Here is a 25,154-nt window from a genome sequence, read left to right as displayed (position 1 = left end):
TCAACCCCCTTCAGGAATCACCCTCTGTTTGTTCCATATGTCCCCATAATCTGAAGAGTGGGCACTGCAGCCTCCAGCTGCACCACCAGTGACACTATCCTGCAGCTGTGGTGACATTCATAGGGCTAAAGACAACAAATGTGTTTTTCTCACATACAAGAAACACAGACAAACACATAGAAATCACAGTAATCTCTTTATTGTTAAAAATGCTTAGATGAAAATGCTTAGAAATTTCTGCAGTGCTACAGGTCTTCCCTTTGTTTCAGGTACTTTCTTTCATTTTATAATGCATACAATGACTTTGTTAGATATAAGACAGATTTTTTTGCTAAAGTTCTATCAAAATTGTTCTTATGTTCCAGTTTAAAATGTGAAGAGTCATAGAAAATAAAAACCCAAGAGACAAGGCACTCAGCCTTCTAATTTAACTTCTCCTTGAAAACAACCTTGAAAACCATGTCAGCAGCTCTGTTCTGTGTGCATGGAAACTGAAGCTTCAGAAGAACTTTAGAAAAAGCAAAATAAATATTTCTTTATAGCACAGCATAGTGCAAAAGAAGTGTGTGCTTGAATTGCTGAGCAATACTCACAAATATACAACACAATTTGTTTTCAGATATAAAACTTGACTGATAGGAATGGGATGTGTCATAGAAACACTGCAAAAAGACTACGGAACTGGGCGACAAGGACGAGTGCTTCATTTACACTAAAAATGTGAATTACTGGCTGCACATGCCTGCTGAGGTAGTCAGAACTGTCATCAGCCTGTCTGCATGTGTGAAAGGATCATTACTCAAGTTCATGCAGAAACACTTTATAACCAAAATCTCTGATACTGACATTTAGATGCTTTATTTGGAAAGCTCGAGCATACTTATAAACTATATTTATTCTCAAAGTCATTTTTATACTTCCCCATTCCCTTCTCTATTTTTCTGAATAGAGCTTCACATCAGAAACTGCAGAAAACCATGGAACTTAATTATGCTTAATGAAATAGCATAAGCAATTCCTCAGTAGAAGCTGATGCATGAAATAACATTTCCGATGAAACATCTTTCTTGCTACCTTTCCTAACACCACGTTTAGTGAAAGAGTATGGAACATTTCTGATGCAAGGGCCAGCCACCAGAGAGTGCAGCTGAGGCATCCTCACCAAGGCTGAAATGACTTGGGTATGCCCACCACAAGTTCTGCATCAGATGGGCATGAGCTTTCCAGGCCAGTGTTCAAAAACTGAACAGAAGAATCACTGGTGGGTCAAGGGTCAGGCCTACCCTGGGACCCCTTCGCCAGGGCTGAGTTCACATGCTACAGATGTTCTGACAATTAGTGTCCTTTATTAGCTGACATAATCTTTACATTAGGGCTAGTAACATATCGAAAAGAAAGGTATCTATGAAATTATTTCCTAAGTGAAAGAATGCTGGAAAATCACCTAGGCAAAAACTGTAGAAGTGGAGGCTGGTTTTTTTTTTTTTTTTTTTTGCTTTGGTTAGGCACTAAATTCTCCCACTGGGATTTGTTTCTCTTACTATTTTCAGATACCTCAAGAGAGCCTTGTCTGAGGGATATAGTACATATGAAATAGGAAACGGAAAGGAAAACTGTTATAGTCAGGAAGGGCAGAGGGTTGTAAAAATATTATCTCTTTTTTTTAATTAAAAAATCCCAAGTTACTACAACTGTAAGGAACTATCAGTCTAGACATGGCACCAGCAAGCCCACATAGAAAACTACTCTGTTCTACTTTGGACTCCAAGCTTCAAGCAATGCTTAGGCACAGCAACATCTCTACATACAGCATACCCTGTATGATCTACTTAGAGGATGCAATTGCTAAGTTGGATCTTCTAATCAGCACATGATTAGGGAAAAAAATAATGGCTGGAGAGAAAACCTCAGTATCCGAAGTCCTTCCATAATTTTCAGGATGGGACTTCAAACTGACTGCAGCTGTGCACATGATTTAGAAAAAAACAAAACAAAACAAAAAAAACACAACCACAACAACACAAACCTAAGAAGGCACAGAAGAAATTGTATCTTCTTGAAGGCCAAGCTGATTTATAAGGCCTTGACTGGATCTTTTCCATATTCATATACAACAGTAAATAAGAAATGTAGGATCTGTTTAGCACCCATAAAGTGTTAATCCACACTCACATCCAAGTATACAAAATAGACTGACGTAAAACACACCACCTTCAAAGTTACCAACCAGAACTGGGGAGCTTGCATGTGTGTAATTGCAACTGCTGCAAGGATTTAGCATTAATCAGAAACTGCAAAAAAAAATTTTCTATAATGCACTTCATAGCTGACATTTTAGTACTGTCAGTTCTTACAATGGATCTGATTTGAGAGGGAAAGGCTTCCCACTTCAAGAATATTCCAGCATTTCCACTTTGTTTTCATCAAGTACAAAGGGAGAAGGGAACTCTTTGTTCTTCATGTACACCTCCAGACCCTGGGAAGGTATGAGAACAGTACTGTTAGGATGGAAATGCACTATTTTAAGTGCATCCTCAAGGAATGACTGATGAAGGTCAGGGACAGGCAACGGTAACAGTTTCCCCAGTGACAGAAAGTGTTTCTGGTGTTCAAGAAGAAGCGATAAGGTACCATAAAACCTGATGGCAGAAACAAGCTTTTTGCAGGGGCAGCATGGGAAGGTGTGTGAGACTTAATGAAACTACAGCCTTGTTGCAAATCCCATTTTACAGATGGCTAAAACTGAGAGTGAACAAACTGCTGAAGAGTAAATCATAATGGAACCGCATTACGCTAACATAGAGCCCAAGTCCCTGTTTCCTTGATCTTACCATTTCTCAGCAAGGCCAGGCTAAAAAACCCACCTGTGTTTGGAAAGAAATCAGAATCATACCTGCACACTCTTAAAAATGCCTCCATAAACAGTTATTCTCACCTCTCCAAAGTAAGACACTAATGGAGAAATCTCACACACAGCTGGAGGATCTTCAGTTCCTGAGAGACTAAAGAAGAGAACACAGGATTAACTTCCTGCCATGGTTAAAAAACAGTGCATCTTCTTCAGAAGATTGTCTAGAATAGAATATCCAGAAGGATAAGACATTTGTTATAGTCACATGTACCAGAGATTATGTGAAAACAAAGTGTGAAAATAAAAAGGAATTAGCAGGTCCCAAATGTTACTCAGCAAAAATAAAATGCCCCTTTTATAGAGACCCTTTTCAAGTAAAATGAACAATTTGTGGTTTATTGAACTATGAGTTTATGAAGTTGTCCTGGTTCACAATACAAGATATATATCCTATTACTATCTGAGAAGGGTGATCATCCTTATCTCTGTGGGAAGTATCTTCTGTTAATGGGCCATTGAGTCCTACTGTATAACTGAGAAGATTACATCATCCCATTGGGAGATGCTCCAGCCAGGAGGAGGAGCCAAGCCTTTCCGACCTAGATAAAACTGAGCTTTAGAATGCCAAAGGCAGCCTTTTTCCACTGGATTCCAGAGGAAGAACCAGGCTTTTTCCACATCATCGCTGGACCCTTTGGAGGAAAACTGCACCAACACCCTGACTGACAGGGTATCAGGTTGTATTCTGACTCTGTCAGTGGTTTTATTTTTTATTATTGCATGTATTTTGTTTTTCCTTTTTCTCTTCCCTATTAAAAATTGTATTACTGACTTGAAGTCCCACTGGTTTTGCTTTTCAAACCAGTACATTTATTGGCGCCCAACGTGCGGCACGAAGGTTCTGAGAAAAAGTCAGCATTAAAATTTTGAATTGTGGAAGCCACCTATTTGCCATGATTCTCAACATGCTTACGTGGCTTTTATATCTTTCTCTCTATATTTTTCTGCACATGGGGAACTATCTGCCGGTTGTAATGCTCCTGTGTAGACCAGGGTATGGTATAAAAATTGCTTTATTGGTCTATTTTGTCTATTGCATGATAACCTCTGAGGCAATGAACATCATTCGGAATATATACTCAACTTTGTTTGTTTGTCCTAGTCTAGGCTGCTACATCTGAGGTCTCAACAACTGCACCCAGCCCCGGGGGGGAGGGGAAAAGGATGATTTTTTTCCAATCTTTCAGGCCTGGTACAGCAGTTTTTGGAAATGTTGAGTTCTCTCTGGATGCCAAGGACAGCATAATGTTGCTGTTAGTTCTGCTTTGTCTCCTCTGCACAGCCTTCACAGCCTGCAACATGCTTAGAAACAAAACACTACATGGTATAGTGCAGCATATTCTTGAGGAAGAGGAAAAAAGAAACAAATCAACTGCGTCCATGTCTCCACAGAGTGTCACAAAGGAGAAAAGAATCAAAGACAAAGCAACAGCGTCTGTGTCTATGCAGACTGCCACAGAGGAGAAAAAAGCCAAAACAAAAGCAACAGCGTCCGTCTCTATGCAGACTGTCGCTCAGGAGAAAGGAAACAAAAGCGCCATCAGCATCTCCACACAAACTGTCACCAAACCAGAACATCCCAGACCAGTAGCAGTTGTCCCCATTCAGAAGAAGAAATCAAAGAGCAAATCAGTTCACGTAGTCACTGATGAGGACGTGGCAGGACCTTCGCACCCAGCAGAAGAGACAGAGCCAGAAATCATCACTCGCTCTCTATCCCTGGGTGAGCTGCATGACCTGCGGAGGGAATTCACCCGCCAGGCAAACGAGTCCATCCTGACCTGGCTGCTCCGCATCTGGGACGCTGCAGCCAATGACACCGTTCTGGATGGAAGTGAGGCCAGGCAACTGGGATCTCTGTCCCAGGATGTGGTCATTGACCAGGGGATCGGGAAAACCCAAGAAACCCTCAGCCTCTGGCGGCGACTGCTGACAAGTGTGAAGGACAGGTGACTTTGTAAAGAAGATCTCCAGGTGCACTAAGGAAAATGGAGCACAATGAAACAAGGTATCCGATGCCTGAGGGAATTGGCTGTGCTGGAGATCATTTTCTCAGAAGATGAGAGATTCCCAGATTGTGTCCGGTGCACATCACAGATGTGGTTGAGATTCGCACGGCTTGGACCAGAGATGTACTCCCGTTACCTGGCAACGCTGCAATGGAGGGAAGGTGAGGACATGGTAGGTGTCTTGGCCAATAAACTAAGAATTTATGAGGACACTGTCACTGCCCCATTTCGTACCCATGTCTCATCCATGGAAACAAGGCTGGTTGAGCAAGTCCGGAGCTTGATTGAAGAGGGCCATCAGAAACTAAAAAAGGAACTTAAGGAAGAAAACTACCAGATCTCACCAGAACCAACAAGAGTCTCTGCCATTAGGAGCCGGCATTTCCCAGCCAGGGAGAGAGGACACACTCCACAAGGTAACCTCTGGTTTTTCCTTCAGGAGCATGGAGAAGACATGAGGAAGTGGGATGGAAAACCCACCTCCTCCTTAGCAGCCCGGGTACGTGAACTGAAAAGAGGGACACCCAACACGAGAAGCTCATCTAGAGTCAACGCTGCTCCAGTCTCTCGTGCACAGAACTCCAAACGATATCAGAATGATGATATGACTGATCCTCTTGAAGGGACCTCAAGAACCTATTTACAGGAAGTGAGCAACGTGTACCAAGACCAGGAATAAAGGAGCCCTGCCTCTAGCTAGATAGAGGAGAGGGACAATCGGATCTATTGGACTGTGTGGATCCGATGGCCTGGCACATCCGACCCACAAAAACATAAGGCTTTGGTTGACACTGGCGCCCAATGTACCCTGATGCCATCAAGGTATGTAGAAGAGTCAATCTCTACTTCTGGGGTAACAAGAGGATCCCAGCAGCTGACGGTAGTAGAGGCCGAAGTGAGTTTAACTGGGAAAGGGTGGCAGAAACACCCCATTGTGACTGGCCCAGAGGCCCCATGCATCCTAGGCATAGACTATCTTCGAAATGGATATTTCAAAGACCCAAAGGCATATTGTTGGGCTTTCAGGATAGCGGCTGTAGAGACAGAAGACATCAGAAAACTGAATACCTTGCCTGGTCTCTCAGATTGACCCCTCTGCTGTGGGACTACTGAGAGTTGAAGAGTAACAGGTACCAATCGCCACAACAACAGTACACCGTCAGCAATACCGTACCGACAGAGACTCTGTGACTCCCATCCATGAGATGATTTGTAAACTGGAAAGCCAAGGGGTGGTCAGCAAAACCCACTCACCCTTCAACAGCCCCATCTGGCCTGTGCGCAAGTCTGACGGAGAATGGAGATTGACTGTGGACTATCATGCATTGAATGAAGTGACTCCACCGCTGAGCACTGCCATACCGGACATGCTGGAACTCCAGTACGAGCTGGAGTCCAAGACAGCAAAGTGGCACGCCACCATTAACATTGCCAATGCATTTTTCTCCATTCCTCTAGCAGCAGAATACAGGCCTCAGTTGGCTTTCACCTGGAGGGGCGTGCAGTACACCTGGAACTGACTGCCCCAGGGGTGGAAACACAGCCCCACCATCTGCCATGGACTGATCCAGGCTGCACTGGAAAAGGGTGAGGTTCCCAAAAATCTACAGTATATCGATGACATCATTGTATGGGGAAACACAACAGGGGATGTCTTTGAGAAAGGAGAGATTATTCAGATTCTGCTGAAGGCTGGTTTTGCCAGTAAGCAAAGTAAGGTTAAGGGACCAGCTCAGGAAATTCAGTTTCTAGGAGTCAAATGGCAAGATTGACGTCGTCAGATCCAAACAGAGGTAATTAACAAGATCACCATTACGTCTCCACCTACCAACAATAAGGAAACACAAGCTTTCCTAGGTGCCATGGGCTTTTGGAGAATGCACATCCCTGAGTACAGCCAGATTGTCAGCCCTCTCTACCTGGTTACCCTCAAGAAGAATGATTTCCACTGGGGCCCTGAACAACAGCAAGCCTTCACCCAGATCAAGCAAGAGATCACTCATGCAGTAGCCCTTGGTCCAGTCAAGACAGGACCAGAGGTAAAGAACGTGCTCTATTCTGCAGCTGGAAACCATGGTCTATCCTGGAGCCTTTGGAAGAAGGTGCCAAAGGTGATACTCGGGGTCGACCACTGGGATTCTGGAGAAAGAGCTACAAAGGTTCTGAAAACAATTACACTCCCACAGAGAAGGAAATCTTGGCTGCTTATGAAGGAGTTCAAGCAGCCTCTGAAGTAACTGGCACTGAAACACAGCGGCTTCTAGCACCTCGACTACCGGTACTGGGCCGGATGTTCAAGGGAAAGGTTCCTTCCACACATCACACCACTGACACCACATGGAGCAAATGGATTGCCCTCCTCACTCAGCGCGCCTGTATTGGAAATCCGAATCGCCCTGGGATTCTGGAAATAATTACAAACTGGCCTGAAGGTGAGACTTTTGGGTTGTCTTCTGAAGAAGAAGAGGAGCAAGTGGCACATGTCGAGGAAGCCCCACCATATAATGAGCTACCAGAGACTGAAAGATGATATGCCCTCTTCACTGATGGTTCCTGCCAAGTTGTAGGCACTAACCGAAAATGGAAAGTGTCAGTATGGAGCCCCACATGACAAGCTGCACAGGCTACCGAGGGACAGGGTGGATTGAGTCAGGTCACAGAGCTAAAAGCTGTCCAGCTGGCTTTGGATATTGCTGAACGAGAGAAGTGGTCAAGGCTCTATCTCTACACTGACTCATGGATGGTAGCTAATGCTCTGTGGGGATGGTTGGATCTCTGGAAAAAGGCCAACTGGCAGCGCAGAGGGAAACCCATCTGGGCCACTGAGATTTGGCAGGATATTGCCACCCGAGTAAAGAAGCTAACCGTGAAGGTTTGACACGTGGATGAGCACGTACCCAAGAGTCGAGCTAATGAAGAGCATCACAACAACAAGCAGGTGGACCGAGCTGCCAAGGTGAAAGTATCACAGGTGGATCTAGACTTGCAGCACAAGGGAGAATCATTCCTAGCTCATTGGGCCCATGATGCCTCTGGTCATCAGGGGAGGGATGCAACATACCGATGGGCCCGTGACCGAGGGGTGGACCTTACTATGGACAGCATCTCACAGGTCATCCAGAATGGTGAGACCTGTGCCACAATCAAACAGGTCAAGCGGGTGAAGCCTCTGTGGTACGGTGGACAATGGTCAAAGTACAGGTATGGGGAAGCCTGGCAAATTGGCTACATCACCCTTCCCCAAACCCGCCAAGGCAAGCGCTACGTACTGACTATGGTGGAAGCAACCACAGGATGGTTGGAAACCTACCCTGTACCTCATGCTACTGCCCAGAACACTATCTTGGGCCTAGAAAAAGAAGTCCTTTGGAGGCATGGTACCCCTGAGAGAACTGAGTCAGACAACGGAATCCGTTTCAAGAACGGCCTTATCAACACCTGGGCCAGAGAACATGGTATTGAATGGATATATCATATCCCTTACCACGCGCCAGCTGCTGGGAAAGTTCAATGGTGCAATGGACTCCTTAAGACTACCCTGAAGGCACTCGGTGGGGGAACCTTCAGAAATTGGGAAATGAACTTGGCAAAAGCCACCTGGATGGTCAACACCCGAGGGTCCATCAATTGAGCCAGTCCTGCCCAATCTGAACCCCTGTACACAGTGAATGGAGACAGAATCCCTGTGGTGCACATGAAAGGTATTTTAAGAAAGACTGTTTGGATAAATCCCACTGTAGGCAAAGGCAAACCAATCAGTGGGATTGTTTTTGCTCAAGGACCTGGTTACACTTGGTGGGTAACGCAGAAAGATGGGAAAACCAGTTGTGTACCTCAAGGAGACCTTATTTTAACAGAGAACTGTGTGTAGGGTTTCATTCTGTATTATATATATATATGTATATCTGTAAGAGGGTATTGGTTTGGGTATAATGTAGATGGTAATAGAATAAAGGGTGGATTATGTGCTGGTTTACAATACAAGATATATATCCTATTACCATCTGAGAAGGGTGATCATCCATATCGCTGTGGGAAGTATCTTCTGTTAATGGGCCATTGAGTCCTACTGTATAACTGAGAAGATTACATCATCCCATTGGGAGATGCTCCAGCCAGGAGGAGGAGCCAAGCCTTTCCGACCTAGATAAAACTGAGCTTTAGAATGCCAAAGGCAGCCTTTTTCCACTGGATTCCAGAGGAAGAACCAGGCTTTTTCCACATCATCGCTGGACCCTTTGGAGGAAAACTGCACCTTCTACAATACCACTGCTTCAACTGAACCACATCTGTAATCCAGGAGGACTGTAGCCACCATTTAATCGGACTGCACCAACACCCTGACTGACAGGGTATCAGATTGTATTCTGACTCTGTCAGTGGTTTTATTTTTTATTATTGCATGTATTTTGTTTTTCCTTTTTCTCTTCCCTATTAAAAATTGTATTACTGACTTGAAGTCTCACTGGTTTTGCTTTTCAAACCAGTACATTTATTGGCCCCATGGAATAAAAGCAGCTTTCCATTACACATGATGCAGGAAGGTATCTGAATGGTAATCACTCTAACAACCAATCCTTAAGACCACCTGAGAATCCTGTTGGGGCCACAGTCAGAAAAGCTGTCAGGGCCTACAAATTAAAATTCCTTGCATTGCTAAATCCAGAGTGATGGAAAGGGCTGCCCCTGTCTAGCAAGGTGCTAAAGGAAGGGCCAACTCATTACCCCAAGAACAGGGATCTGCCAGAGAGAATTCCCAGAGCCCTGTGCACTAACTACCTGGAGCACACAGTCATAAGAGGAGCAGGAACAGTAATAGACATCAACCTGCATATCCAGAGAGGACCATCTAAACAAAAATCATGCTGAGCCACCTTGTGACTACACTAATGCCCGGTTTTGGAGAGCCCAGCATGCGCCATTGGCCAGCTGGTGTGGCTAAGCACTTCCAGCAGAGAAGCTGCAGAGAAGGTCAGACATTTATACCTGAATTTTTCTGGTATCCTGCAACCATTTTTATCCACAAATTTGGCCCCAGCCTTGAGAGCCCAGCGGTAATGTTGGGCCAGGAGGGCTTGCCGAGCAGTGGTAGGAGTATCTTTGTCGGCTGTGTCTGCATTTTTTAGTGGTGCGAACTCCTCTTCTCTCAGAACTTCAAATGCCACAAAATTCCTACCAACAAAGGGAAGAAAACAACGATCATGAAAACCAGAGCTGGTCATTAGCCCTGCTAATGCAACAACAACATTAGTGGGGAAAGGCTCATACATATTTTTGGGAGAAGCGCTGTATGCAGCCTGAGGCAGTGAAGCCAAGGGAAACCCATCACCCATCTGAAGAGCCAAGGAGTACCAGGGCAGTAGAATGGAAAGACACAAGAATCCTTGTCTCTTTGGGAACACAACAGTAGCCTCCTAGTCTACCGGAGCTGTGCTCAGGGGAGAGAGAAACAGTTCTGTATAGAAGCTATAGAAACATCTTTAGGCAGTGGGAGGTTCTTGGACAAGACTGCTCAGAGGACAGCAGGATGGAGAGCACAGCACTGTCCTGAGCTTGGGCACACAACGGGCAGAGCACTCACTGCAGAGCACCCCACCATGCCCCAAGAAATGCTCCCTCCTTGGGAGTCTGTCGGTAAGGACCAACTAAGGACAGCAGTTCCCAGGGACATACAAGCAACAAGAGAGACCTCACACATGAAGTACATCTGTTTACCAGAAATGGGAATGCAAATTAAAAAGCTTCACAGCAACATCTGTACATTTCTGCACGTCATGTGTGAAGAACAGCTGCCAAGGTCTTTTGAGCTGTTAAAAAAGCACAGCTTGCAAATGAGTCCTGTCACGGGTCAGAACTCAGCAGTGTTCCCATCACTCTGGTTTTGTCTTTAGTTTGATACTACTTTATTTAACATATGTCAGGAAACAAAGACTGGCTCAAACCTTGAGCTCTCTATTCTAAAGGAAATAATATAAAACAAGAAATACTATTCCCAAAAAAAGATAATTCCATTTGCCTAAGGTCTCCCTTTGACATTTATTTATTAAAGCCTAAAACAGAATCTTCTCTGCTGAATTTGAGACCTTGGAAAAATAGATTTTATAACAACACTTAGGCTTAATTGCTAAAATCCTACATTCCCTAGATGCAAGTACCCCTGACTACATATGTCACAGCACTCCCAGCTATCTCACAGAACTTGGAAAGTGAAAACTGACAGTTCCACTTGGCCCCATGGTGCTTAAGTAAACAGTTTTCCTAGCACAAAGGGTGCAAGCTGAGCCCTGGCATAACAACACCTAAAAATGTAACCAGAGCTGCAGTTGCCATGGAAATCACAATGCTGAAAGACCCAATTTTTGCAAGTCTGAATACTCCCAACATGGGCTTCATTGGCTTTGCACTCGATTTCCTTTTTCTTCCCAGGCTGGCAGAGGCCAGGACAGCCAACATCCTGACATCCTCAACAGGATGACCAATCTGGGAGCAGGGTTGGCACAAGCACTGAGTGCCTTGTGAGCTCCCCTTAGAGACTGCAGCATTACTGTTGGATTGGAGCTGGGTACAAATCCAAGAACCTTCTTAACAAGCCACCCACAAACCATGTGCTCCCTGGGGTGGCTTGTTTCAACCTACATTCATTCAAACAAACACTGAGAAGGGGAGGAGAAAAGTAAAATTATGTCTGTCACTAACTTAGAGAACTGGAACACATCAAACACAAACTTCTCCAGCTTTATCCCGTTCGGTTTTAGTGGTTTTACCAGATTTCCCTCCTTGTCAATGTAGGGCACCTTCTTTATGGCTACATGATGCTTCAGCTGTGACTCCCATTTCCTGCAAAAGGAGAAGAAATCATTTTATTTAGTTCAAGCCCATTTAGGAAAAAAAGCGATACACTTGAGGGAAGCAGATGGCTCATTACTGCTCTGGGTCAACTCTCAACTGTTTGTGGGTGCTGCTTTCTCCCAAGTGGTCCAAATCACATGCAGGAAACACTTTTCCGAGCACAGCAGCCTGGCCCTGGGCTCTCTCTGTACCACTGGGATATGACAATCAGAGGAGAGCTTTGCATCAAGCTGAAATTGCAGGCAGAGGTTACAAAAAAGAGGCAACCCAAACTGTTTGGGATGAAAACACAGCAGAGCAGTTCCCTCACCCAAGGGTGGTTCAAGCTTTTCAGTAAGGTTGTACAGCTGTTCACTGAATGCCCAACATCACATCCCCATTCCCCAACACCAAGGTGCAGAGTCCACCTACAACTTCACCCTCTCCCACAAGCTCTGTTGTCCCAACCGTTGACATGGCTGACATTCCCACTGGAAATTCATGGTGTGAGGCTGCATCACTGACCACACTGCAGCCTGCACAGCTGCACCCTTGAAGGCCCAGGAAAATCATGGACTGGTATACCTCAATTGATTTAGTTGCAGTTAACCTGGGAACCTCTTCCTTGGGTAGGACCTGAAGAACATGCTAGGGGTGTCAGAAAGGAGACTCAGGTGTTTGGAACTGTTTGGAAAGGAGAGGAGGTAAAAGGCAGCACAGGGGATAACCATAACTGAAATTACACAGTGGGAAATAGGAACACCCAGTCTTGGAGGCATTTCTGGGCTGCACAGCTACCTAGAAGGTTTGCTGGGACTTACTGGGCCACTATTTCCAGGAACTCAACTGTGAAGAAGTGGTTACAGATGTTGCCAGCACTGAACATCAGTCCCCCATCAGGGAACTGCTGCTGTGCAGTCTCCGGGCTGATCTCGCTGTACTCCACCACCTGGTACACCCCATCCACACAGCATACCACCCCAACAGGCTCCGTGGGGTACGCCTTCTCCACTACCTGCAGCCACAGGACACAGGTTTATGACAAAGAGGAAGAAAATCCCAGGACTATTCCAACTCCCAAATACAATCCCACGCGACTGTTGCCTGCTGATCCTCCAGCACCTCAGGGCTGCATAACAGGCACAGAGCAGTCTGGAGGCACATTTTGCCCAACAATTCAACATAAAACCTCAGTACTCAACCACTTAATTTGACAGTTTCTCAGAAGACAAACCAGATAAAAGTAATCAGCATACTGGGGGGCACTTTTCTTATCAAGGACTAGGATCTGGCATTAAAGCTATATTTGCAGTTATTAGCCTTCAATTCCCCATTTGCGTGAACAGTGCTAATGACTCAAGTAACATAAATTTCTCTTCAGGCACCTGCTGCTTTAGGTTAACGAAATCCAGGCTGTTAAGGCTTTCCCCGTCTTCCACCGCAGAGTGTTAGAAATACCTCCATTAGACTTAAAGACACATTATAAAACACAACCCAGTCCAGTATGGCTTCTAGACAGCCTAAGTGCCTCTGCAGAAAGGGCTGGGTGTAGAGGCAAAGCAATTCCAGTCTGTAGGTGTGTAGTTTCCTGTTCAACTATAGTCCCTGCTCTAACTGAAGTTCATTTTCCACAGTACTGTGGGAATAACAGAGGACACCTACGGGTAGGGATTTGAAATGCAGTGCAGGCAGCAAGGAACTCCAAATCTGCTCAGAGTTGCTGATAGGCAAAGGGTTGAACACCACAGGTCATGTAAGTTCCCTGCAGCCAGCAGCTTCCAAGCATCATCAGACCCAAACTCCCTGTGGGAAACCAGCCCAGTGCTAGCACAGCTTCACCTTTGCACCGCAGTCTGCCCCTTTGGAAATACAGAAACCTATGAAGACTGGATCTGCCATTTTCACGAGGATATTGTCCACACAATATACATGGACATACTGGATTCCACGCTGCTTCATGTCATCCAAGATCTTACTATCCATCAAAGCACGGTATAAGCCACCATTGCCATCTATAATTTAAGAAAAAAGAGAAAGTCCTGGCTCATTAGTGACTTTGGGGTGTGTTTTTTGTAGCTAAAAGAGAAAAAGCAGAAAGTACTGAACAAACTTTTCTGAACAGAAGAGTAGGGAATGCTTTCTAGCCAAAAGCCAGTGATACCAGGTTTTATTTCCAGTTCTGCCACACAGTTCAGGGGAGTATGTTCCTCTTTTCACTCCAGTTCTCTCACTTGAAGAGAGGGACCATGGGGACCAGCCTCACTGAGCAGCATTATGAGACTTTATGGAGGCTAATAAGATCCTCCGAAGGAGATACTAAAGGGCAAATCTATGCAGAGGGCGGTAAAAGTCTTTTACACGTCTCCAGTACATGGCAAAAGCATATTTATTCTCTTTCTTGGAGAAAGACTAAAATAAATGTTATTCTCTGTTTATCTTCTCCCCACAACTTCTCAATCCCTTTTTAAGGGCTTGAACTGCAGCTGCACAAAAGACACCTGCACATTTATCACAGATCACCCATTTACAGTTCCTCCCAGGATGCCCCTGTCAGCTCCAGAGAACCACTCTGCAGCTCCAACACAGTCCCAACTGGCTGCCATCATCAAGTTTCTTACCATGTCTAGGCTAAAAGAACATTACAAGGTGAGACATTGCTGTTGTTTTGAAAAGAGATAATTTTCTTGCTGCTTTTTTACCCATTTCCAGCTATCAGCCTTAAGCTCCTGACCTTCACCACAGGAGGCAGCACCGCGGAGACCTCAGAAAGCTCTGCTAATGCATTTTTTTCCTACCCTGCAACCACAGCACTCCTAATCCTGCCAGCACGCCCAGAGCTGGATAAAAAACGTGCTGTGGTCAAATCTTCAGCAAGAACTAAACAGAGGTATGGTCATCATTACCAGCCTGAAACATTAGCAGAACTTTTCCACATTAACTGGAAGCATTAACCCTGACCCCCAAAGCCTGCTCCACGTGCCCACACTGGCTGATGGCTCATAGCAAATATCAACACACATGACAGTCCTGCAGTATGGAAAAGCAAACAGCAGGTACCTGGAGCCATGGCAATTCTCCCTTTCTCCTCCAAGATGGCCTTCCCATCAAAGGTGACAGCAGGCAGCATCCTCTGTTCAAACATGACAACATTGCATCTGTCCAAGTTGAAGTAGTTGTGTTGTACAAAAAACTCTTCTGTTGGCCCCAGTGTGAACTCACTTGTCATGATGTACCTGGGCAGGAATGGGGACTGGGCAATGAGAAAGAACAACACAAGCGAAAGACAAAACTACAGACTGAACACAAAAGAAAAGAATCCCAGGAGTGTGAAATGAGAGACACAGCAGCATCCTGTGGTGAGCAACTGCACAGAAGAGCTCTCCTCCAGAACTCATCCTGCAATAAAGCTGCATGGAGTCCTATGACCAGATTATGGTATGATCCTACCCTGGCCTAGCTCCAGACAGGACAGAAGAGCCGTGCCCTAAATGTGAACAACATCTGGATATCTGGATGAGCTGGAAAACAAGACAAAGGGCAGAAAACACTCTCATTCACTCTAGATTCAAACCGCTGTTAAATAGGTCTATAGAAACCCTGACCAGTTCACTCTGCCAGCACCTCTCAGTGCCAAGGCAAACAGCAGTATTTCCATATGTTGGCTGCAAGGTTTGGTTTTATTGTAAGTTTTTCTGTCTCCTCCCTTCCTTTCAGCTCCACATTGCTTCTGTCTCTTCCTCCACTATCCTCCTTCACTACTGTCTAAAAGCCACCTTCATCATCTACCTGTCAAACTTCAAAAACTACTGGCATAGAAATACTGTCAGCATGAGGAAACAATACAGGAGAGCCTGGACCTCAATTCCCCATCCCCTTGTTACATCTCTGTAGCACAGCATAGCTCGGGCCTGGTGTATACTGGAGCAGCAAACTGCTTCAACTGCCTCCTCACCCCTGGGAGGGGAACTGGAAACATGTGGCATCTTGCAAATGACCCATCTTGGCTTCCAGTAGCACCACGGATGATGCATTTGTAATTCAGGCCCTGTAGTACACAAGGCTTCAGGATGAAGTACAATATGGACTCACTGTCCATGAGGAAACAATGTATGAATCAAATTTGACCTCCAATTTGTAAAACAATGTGGCAACCTGAAGCCCTCAGATATTTGCTCTTTCACTGCCAAAACCCTGCCTCAGACTAGACACTGATTCTGTAAGGATATTTCTATATAGTCCTTAGGGTCTAACAAGGAACATTTAGCAGAAAATATTTCCAGACACATCTGCAGCGCCTTCCTCTCACCCACCACATGCCATAGGGAATTCACACTTTGCCCAGAGCTGCTCATCTCTTTTGAAAGCCAGGAGCAGCCAGTAGAACTACAACAATAAACAGTGACAGCAGGAGGTAGCCTGAACACAAAGCAGGAGGTTTTTTACAGAGATATGGACAAGGGCAGGAAGAAGGGCTTGGAAGGCAAGCTCTAGGCTGTCCTCCATGCAGGAACCTGAGAAAGCATAAATGGATGAAATTTCTTGTGAAGCATCTGAGACAATAACTGAAAAGTGATTTACAGTGTTGTCAGTGGCTGCTTGGAAAGCCAGCAAGGTACAGCAGTTAGGGTTGTGGTCAGTGATACAAAGGCAGTACTCAATCCCTCAGGTCTTCAGACATGGAAGACTGCCACTTCCCATCCCTCTACACCCTCCTCCAGCCAGTGCCATCGCAAATCCTGACAACAAAAAGCTCCCCTTGACCTGTCTCTGTATAGCCTCCAACTCAGTGCTTCTTTTAGACAACATGGGCAAGACTGAAATGCAAAGAGCCCTGCCAGACAGCAGGTCTGGCTTTAGGTCACCTACCAGGGAATGGCACACCTGCAGTGGTGTCTGTGGCCAGCTAGCTGCTCCACTTTGCGGATTCTTTCTGCTTGGATCTGATACAAGGTCTTGCCACTGGGCAACCCCACGTTGTACATGCCCTTGGGATAGCTGACTCCCAGGCGGGTTCCTTGTCCTCCAGCCAGGAGCATCACTGCCACCTTGTTCTGTGAGATCTGATGTAAACCTGTACAGGAAAAGAAGCCCAAGGGAACATAAGAACCGCCAAAGCAATCAACACCCCATGTTCTTCTCCTGAGCCTTTTTGCAGAGCTCAGGCAACAGCAAGAAGCTGCCAGTTCAGTGCTGGCAGCTCAGAGATATGCCACTGTACACACAGGAGAAAATTTATTTCACCTCCTAGATCCAGAAGTTTCCTCACCTAAAGGAACAACTGGTGCAAAAACAGACAATAGCCATGAGCTGCAGCTTCAGAGATTCAAATTAGGATACAAAATCTTCACTGAGGTAGTGTAGCACTAGAAAAGACATCCAGAGAGAAAGGAATATCCCCTAAGGTTTTCAAGGCTTACTTTAGTAAAACTCTACCTGTTGGGTTAAAAGCATTGGGCTGTTTACAGTTCTGTTCCAAATGGGACTGAACTAGAGACCTCTAGAGGTCCCTTATCATTTCTATATCCCAAAGAAGTCAAGACTTGACATATTGAGTAAAGCATGAGGATTTCTGGAATCTGCCTTAATCAATTATCTGTACCTGTGCTCCAGCTTCAATAGAAGCTGAACACGGCTCAGTCAGGGCTAGTACCACAGCCAAGCTTGTAGGAGCCACAACTTCCACAATCTAATTGAAATCAGTGTCAGTGCTCCTGACAAACCAGGAAGTCCAGAACCTGGGAAAAAACCAGAGCACATAATAAACACTCAGCTCATTCTCAGACTTTGGTCCCTGCCTTCTCCAAAGTTAGCATCACAATAATGACTGACAACTGTGAGAAAGATTTTTTCATTAGGGAATACTTTGAGTTTCTCTGGGAATGCAAGGAACATTGGGCTTGCCCATGTCAGAAGCCACAGTTCTGCTGCAGTAGCTATCAGGGCCTTCTTCCACTGCACAGCACTGAACTGCCACTGTTCCTGCAGCCAAGGACAGCCTGTGGAGCACCCTAGACTTCACCAAACACTCCACATTAACCACACCTGAGGCCAAAACATTCCTGGTTTAGAATGAAAGATATGGGGACCAAAGAAATTGAATTAGTAAAAAAACAGAATTAGATTTATGCTAATCTTTAAACAATTGGTTGTTTAAATGAACTATAGAGCAAAAATATCAGTTGCTGTTTTAACAACCCGGCTTGATTTTAATTCTGTTCGAAACTGCAGCTTCCAGCAATTTTTTCACCAAAGACTTAAGTTGGCCATGACATTGTAGTATGATTCCCCTTCCCATGCTTACAAGTTTCAGTCTTACCACAGCAATAAAACAAGACTTTCTCCCTAAACACAAACCTTCCGAAAAGGCTGGTGGTATTCAAGCACACAGGGAGGCAGTTCCACAGCCATGGTTCTGCTGTAGAGCAACCTCCGGGGTCACAGGGCCACAGGAATAAGCTGGAAGCCACCTCTGCAGATCTTCAATCCTCCAAGTGGGACTAGGAGAGCTCCCTAAGAAGAAACTTGTGTGTGGAAATCTTGGGATTTCAAAGTTTCAGGAGGTTCTTGGATAGCAGGGGAAGCTTGAATTGCTTTAAATCAGTAATGTAAAAGACATGGAGGATCTGGGTGAGCTGCATGGTGATGCAAATAAGAGATCCAGCATTTCACAACAAACCACAAGCAATAAACAGCTCCTCTGTGCCTCCACTGAACTGCCTATGAGACTCAAAGTACAGAGCAAAGGATCTCAGGTATTACTTACACCTTGAGTTCTTGCCCCAGTCCCATCACACGGTTTTCCTGCATGCTCAGCTGTTTGCCAAAGCAGAGCACCACTGCAGAAGGGAAAGAGCTGAGTAGAGAGGCACCAGAGCATGCCTCCAAACCTTCTCATGCCCTGGCTTGGGTGGTAGCTGTTCCCCTACTGGGATCCAGCACAGAAAGAATTTATGGAGGGGAAAAGAAAAATCCTAAAGAAATTGCCCTGTGGGCCACTTCCAAACTGTTCTGCCCCATCCCTGGAAATGGGCCAGGCTGAACAGGGCCCTGAGCAATCTCATATAGTGGGTGGCATCCAGACCCATGGCAGGAGAGCTGGAACAAGATAATCTTGTCTTTAACATCCTTTCCAACCAAAACCATTCTGTGAAACGAGTAATTAAAACATTTTTTAATAATTATTTTTCTTTAAAATAATCTAGAACTGAAACTTGAGCTGAAGTATTTCACAACAATTTAAACCAAAGTTGCTTGAGGTCTGCGCTCACCATTTGCTGGTGTCAGTTGCTGCAGCATGGGGGTGCTACTTTGGGGTGCAACTGAGATTCACCCACCAGTGGAACAAGGTAAGCACTTGCCCTGCTGCATCTCCCCCCTGCACTGCCATACCAACACACACACACACTCGGGTTCTGATGCAACAGATGACATCCCATGGATCCCAAATCAGATGTTTCGGCAGAGTAACAGATTGCAACCAAGGGCATAATTCACATGACACTCTGGAGTGAACACTGTACAAGGGGATGGGATCTACCCAAGGGGGAGTGGACATCTCACACCCATCTCCTGGAGGGGCCTCTCACTCCAGGGACTGAAACCTCAACCTCAATGGGATAAACCCAAGCCCGAAGCAGTATCACTTCTAACATCAATGATGTCACTTTTTCTACAATCCTGCAGACTGACAGGGCCATATTCCAGGAGGGCTCACCATGGTGCACATGAACAACCCAGACAGGGGAGTGCATCCCATAATTTATGGCATTCTCAGTATTTATGGTACAACCCTACAACCCAGACAGTTTTTCCAAGTTCTGATCTTAGGTCACCATGAAAACAAATAACCCCAAAAATCTGAATAAGTAGCCCTGCTCTGACTTCCCAACTGTAAAACTACCAATATTCACAACTGAAGTTTATAAGAACTGACTCAATTGGCTGCAATGGAAAGATCCATCCCCTTAAAAACACCCTTTTTCTGCAGCATATAAAATACAAACAGCTCTGCTAAAGAGAAAATGTGTTGACTGCTGAGATACCCACTAATGCTGCAGTCACCCCTAGTCCGCATAAAAAGTAAAAAAACAAAAATACATTTTGTAGGAGGAACAGACTGGTCTTGCAAGAACAGACTGAATTCTCTTACTGAACAGGCACATCAGTCCCATTACAACAGCAGTCAGGAAGAGGACTCCAAACTTTTCAATTCTGCAGTCAGATAACCAGAATGGCTCATCAAGCTCTGATAAAATAGGGTACACCTCAGCCCATGGCCATGACTTAAGATTTCATTAATAAAACACTGACAAAGTGCAAAAGTGCTTGTGTCTGTGTTTGATTTATATCATCATTCCTAGGGCTGCCTGGAAAATGTGGTTGTTAAATGTTGGTGTTTAAGATCTGAAAGCAAATCTGACCAGGCAGTTTTGTTGTCTGAGACACAATAACAGTAGTATTAGTTTTTTAAACATTAGAAATATCTCAGGTGCTCTAAAGACAAGTTTACACTTGTCTGGTTCTTTTATCCATCATTGTTTATCATAGAAAAAGGGGGAGGGGGCAGGAGGAGACATCATTTCAGCTGTTCAGTCTTTGGAGAACACAATGCAGGTGGCAGCTGTGGGGAGCTCAGACACTCACTGACAGAGCACAAAGTAGCTCAGCTCAGGGTGATGATGACTCCACATCCAAAAGCTGTACCAGCCATCCAGCCTCAGGGACACTGGGCAGCAGGTTGGAATGGCTCATCTGCTCCCAGCCTGCTCAATACACCGCAAACAAAGGCCTTTCAGAGCTGCATCCCCTCAGAGACCCACGATCCCCCAAAGTCTGTGCCCATGACACTCCCAGGGAAATGGGCTCCCCAGGGAAATGCCATGCAGGGTTGCTGCCACATCTGCAGAGACACACAGCAATGCCTGGGTTCAGCAGAACAAAGTCTTTGTTCCTGACTGCCCTCTTCCAGGAAATAAAATCCTTCTTCAGCCTTAAACAGGATCATAAAAACAAACCAAAGGACATCTGTGATGTACTCCTGTGATGTTATGATCAAAACATCTGTGTGTACCCCTTCTGGTAGAAATTCAGGCTGCCTGCAGGGCTGAGGTGGCCTGGAGCCATTGGACTTTAGGGCCAGATTTGGGCACAGTGGCAGGATCCCAAACAGGTTAGACCTGGGCTGCTGCAGGCAGGGCTGGCAATCAGCAAGACCAGCCCACCCACGTAGCTTGGCCTTCCTTTCCTTTCCATAGTGTAGCCAGTGGCACAAAGCACACACAGGCTCCTCACTCGCCTGGCCCGTGGGGCAACAAGTTACCCACTTTGATAAAGCTGTTAGTTTAACTGTGGGGCCGTGACCCAGCCCCATCTGCCTCTAGGGCTCCAAGGGTCCTTTCCTCCTCACTGTGATGCCCTCAAATAGACCTGCCAAGATGGACTTGGAGGTATGGGTGGATGAGAAGCCCAACATGCCCTGACCAAGTGCACTGGCACCCAGAAAGCCCCTGTGTCCTGGGCTAATACCACAAGGGGCAGCAGGTGAGAAGGAGGAATTCTCTGCCCTGGTCAGGTGAGACCCTACCTGTAGGGCTGCCTTCAGCTCTGAGGTTGTCAGCATGAGGACACAGAGTTGCTGGAGCAAGTCCAGAGGCCATGAAGCTGCTCCAAGGGCTGGAGCCCCTCTGCTCTGGAGCCAGGCTGGGAGAGCAGGGCACATTCATCTGGAGAGAAGAAGGCTCCATGGAGAACGCAGAGCCTCTTCCAGTGCCTAAAGGGGCTCCAGGAGAGCTGGAGAGGGACTGGGGACAAGGGATGGAGGGACAGAACAGAAGGAATGGCTTCCCACTGCCAGAGGACAGGGATAGATGGGATATTGGGAAGGAATTGTTCCCTGGGAGGGTGGTGAGGCCCTGGCCTCACAGAGAAGCTGTGGCTGCCCAACCCCTGAAAGTGTCCATGGCCAGGCTGGACAGGGCTTGGGGGAGCCTGGGACAGCAGAAGGTGTCCCTGCCCATGGCAAGAGGTGGAAGGAGGTGGTCTTTACCATCCCTTGCAACCTAAACCATTCACTGTACCAGTTTATGTTTCCTCCATCACCACTCAGTCCCATGAGTGAAGGCTGACACAGCAGAAAAGCTGCTCTGCCCTGTGACCCTGATGCTTCTATTTCCCTTCCTGCTTGGAAAATCTGGCTCCCCTGCCCACACATCATCACCTCTTTACTAGCAACACTGGGCCAAGGCTGTGCAGCCACTTGTCAAAAGTTAGGCAAGTATCTCTACAACCACAGGTGGGTTTTCCTGGCTTTCTTTTTGTATTAGAATTATTTTTAACAGTGCTGTTATACTTTATTAAAAAGACCCAAGACACATATGAGCCCTTATAATAACTAAGAGTGTGCACTTAGAAAAAAGCACAGGACATCCATGTAAGATTTACATGCTGTGGGAAGAGCACATCCAGCCACCATCTCCCATATTACCCCTAGCTTTCACACAGCTGCATCTACCAGGCTCCAAAAAAGCCATGCAGTTTCCTGGGCTTCTTTCATCCACTCTGCTCCCAGATCCCATCAGCCTCCTGCTGCACATGACACAGCATGGATGGGGATCAGCACCTGAGACAGGCCTTTGCATATGTTGGTGGGCTGGGAGCTCATCCTCCCATGAAGGCAGCTCCCACCTCAGCAGCAGTGAAACTCCTCCTGCTCCCACCCTCCCCAGGGACTCGTAGTCACAGAATGGTTTCGGTCACAAGGGACCTTAAAGAACATCTTCCACCCCCTACCACAGGCAGGAACACCATTATCCCAGGTTGCTCCAAAATCTGTCCAACTTGGCCCTGAACACTTTCAGGGATGGGGCAGCCACAGCTTCTCTGAGCAACCTGTGCCAAGGCCTCACCACTCTCACAAGGAACAATTTTTTCCTAATATCTAATCTAACCCTGCCCTCTGGCAGTGTGAAGCCATTCCCCTTTGTTCTGTCTCTCCAAGTCCTTGTCCAAAGTCCCTCTCCAGCCCTCGTGGTAGTTCCTTTAAGTCCTTTAGTTTTACGTATCTTTCATGACAGATACTGCAAATCATTTTGACAGAATACCCTCATGCCCTCTGAACAGTATTGTGTCATGTCCACTTGTTTTTTGAACACTTCCAGGGATGGTGACTACACAACTGGCCTGGGCAGCCTTGTGCCAATGCCTGACCACTCTTTCAGTGAAGACATTTTCCTCAATATTCAACCCAAATCTCCTCTTGACACAACTTGAGGCTCTTTCCTTTCATCCCGTCGCTTGTTATGCGGGAGGAGACACTGACCCCACTTGACTATCACTGCCTGCCACAGAGTCGTAGAGATCTTCTGATCCTGCCAGGCACGGCAGCGGGGCCTCGGCCGCTGCAGTTCATGACACGGAGTGAAAATTCGGTGTCTCACCCAAAATTCCCCTGGCCGAGGACACCGGCTGCCGGTGCCAAGGGCCGGGGTGTAGCCGTGACCCCGCTCTCTCCCTCCTTGCCCGACGCTCCGTCCCTGCGGCTCCGACCCGCCGGCACCGGCCTGGGCAGCACGCAGTGCCGGAGATGCACTGCCCGGCGGGCCGCGCTTCCGCCGCGAGAGGTGGCTCCTGCCCCGGGGCCGCACCGGCTGGGGCTCGGCGGAACGCGCTTGTCCCCGAACCCCCAGGCCGGACGCCCGCAGCCCCGGATCGGAAGGGACAGGCGACCTCGCGCCCCGCTCACCTTCCGCCTCCCAACGCTGCAGCGCGGCGGGGCCGCTGCGGCGGGCGCTGCCCAGCAGATCGGCGGGGAGCGGCTCCATCCGGCCGTCCAGGCGCTCGGGCGGGCCGCGCTGGCGGGCCCCGGCCGCCGCCGCTAGCCGGCAGTGCTCGCCCAGCCCCGGCGGCAGCGCCGCCAGCAGCGCTCCGCGCTGCGCCGTGTCCAGCTCGGTCCAGAACTGCAGCACATGGCTCTGTCCACACCGCTCCAGTCGCGCCCGCACCTCCTCGGGCGGGTCCATGGCGTGGGGAGCCCGGGTTGAGCGGCGGGGGACGCGGCAGGACCAAGCGGGGCGGGGCCGGGGCGGGCCAGCGGCGCCATCCCGGAACCCCTCCCCGCCACTCGCGGGTCCCGGGGACTGCGGTACCTTCCTCGTTCGCAGGATCCTGAAGACGCTTCCCGGCTCGCCTCGCTGCCGGCCTCGCAGGAAGAGCGACCAGCACAGCGCTTTCCCCATGGAATCACAGAATAGTCTGAGTTGGAAGGGACCCTCAAGGATCATTGAGTCCAACTCCTGACCCTGCACAGCACCATCCCCAAGGTCACACCCTGTGCCTGAGAGTGTTGTCCAGACACCCCTTGAGCTCTGTCAGGCTTGGTGCTGTGACCACCTCCCTGGGGAGCCTGTTCCAGTGCACAGCCACCATCTGGGAGAAGAACCTTTTTCCAATATCTAAACTGAACCTCTCCTGACACAACTTCTCGCCACTCCCTCAGGTCCTGTTCCTGATCACCATAGAGAAGTGATCGGTGTCTGTCCCTCCTCTTCCCCTCAGGAGGAGGTTGTAGACTGTGATGAGTCTCCCTTCATTGCCCTTTTCTCCAGGCTGAACATACCAAGTGTCCTCAGCCACTTATACAGCTTCCCCTCAAGGCCCTTCACCATCTTCGTTGTCCTCCTTTGGACACTCTCTAATGGCCTAATGTCTTTCTTATGTTGTGGTGCCCAAAACTGTCCTCAGGCCTCGAGGTGAGGCTACCCCAGCCCAGAGCAGAGCGGGACTATCCCCTCCCTTGACCAGCCCGGGATGCTCGGCCTGATGCTCCCAGGACACAGATGTCCCTCCTGGCTCCAGGGCACTGCTGACTCACATTCAACTTTCTGTCAACCAGCACCCCCAGGTCCCCTCCCATGGCGCTGCTCTCCTGCATCTTCTTCCCCAATCTGTTCCTATATCAGGGCTGCCCCATCCCAAGTGCAGAATCTGGCATTTTCCCTTGTTGCACTTCAACTGGTTGGTAAATGCCAAGTTCTCTAAATTGTTCAAATCTCCCTTCAGAGCCTCCCTGCCTTTGAGTGAGTAAACAGCTCCTCTCAGTTTTGTATCTTCTGCGAAGTTGCTCCTTTTCCCTTCCAGTCCTGTGTCCAAGGCATTCATAAAGATGTTGAACAGCACAGGGCCAATGATGGAGCCCTGCAGAACCCCACTAGTGACAGTGCCAGCCAGTCACTGTCACCCTTTGTGCCCAACCCATGAGACAGTTGCTCACCCATCACATGATATGTTTACCCAGCTGAATGCTGGATGTTTTCTCTGGAAGGATAATATGAGAGACCGTATCAAAAGCTTTACTGAAATCCAAAACTATTACATCAACTGGATTTCCTTGATCAGCCAGGTGGACTACC

General features: G+C 47.3%; 1 protein-coding gene across 1 annotated transcript; it reads right to left on the bottom strand.

Moving 5' to 3' along the window:
- Positions 1–1,471: 1,471 nt before the first annotated feature.
- Positions 1,472–23,765, bottom strand: UAP1L1 (UDP-N-acetylglucosamine pyrophosphorylase 1 like 1). Its single transcript, XM_062505488.1, has 9 exons — positions 23,489–23,765; positions 16,615–16,819; positions 14,806–14,981; positions 13,588–13,760; positions 12,570–12,763; positions 11,617–11,757; positions 9,907–10,092; positions 2,936–3,002; positions 1,472–2,476 (listed from the first exon to the last, which is right to left on the bottom strand). Exons 1-9 carry the CDS (start codon positions 23,763–23,765, stop codon positions 2,390–2,392), a joined length of 1,506 nt encoding a protein of 501 aa, XP_062361472.1. The 3' UTR covers positions 1,472–2,389.
- Positions 23,766–25,154: the final 1,389 nt, after the last annotated feature.

This window comes from Cinclus cinclus, chromosome 19 (assembly GCF_963662255.1).
Source record: "Cinclus cinclus chromosome 19, bCinCin1.1, whole genome shotgun sequence".
Lineage (NCBI taxonomy): Eukaryota > Metazoa > Chordata > Aves > Passeriformes > Cinclidae > Cinclus > Cinclus cinclus.
The sequence above is the reverse complement of the archived record's forward strand: the minus strand, read 5'-3'. Positions and strand labels throughout refer to the sequence as shown.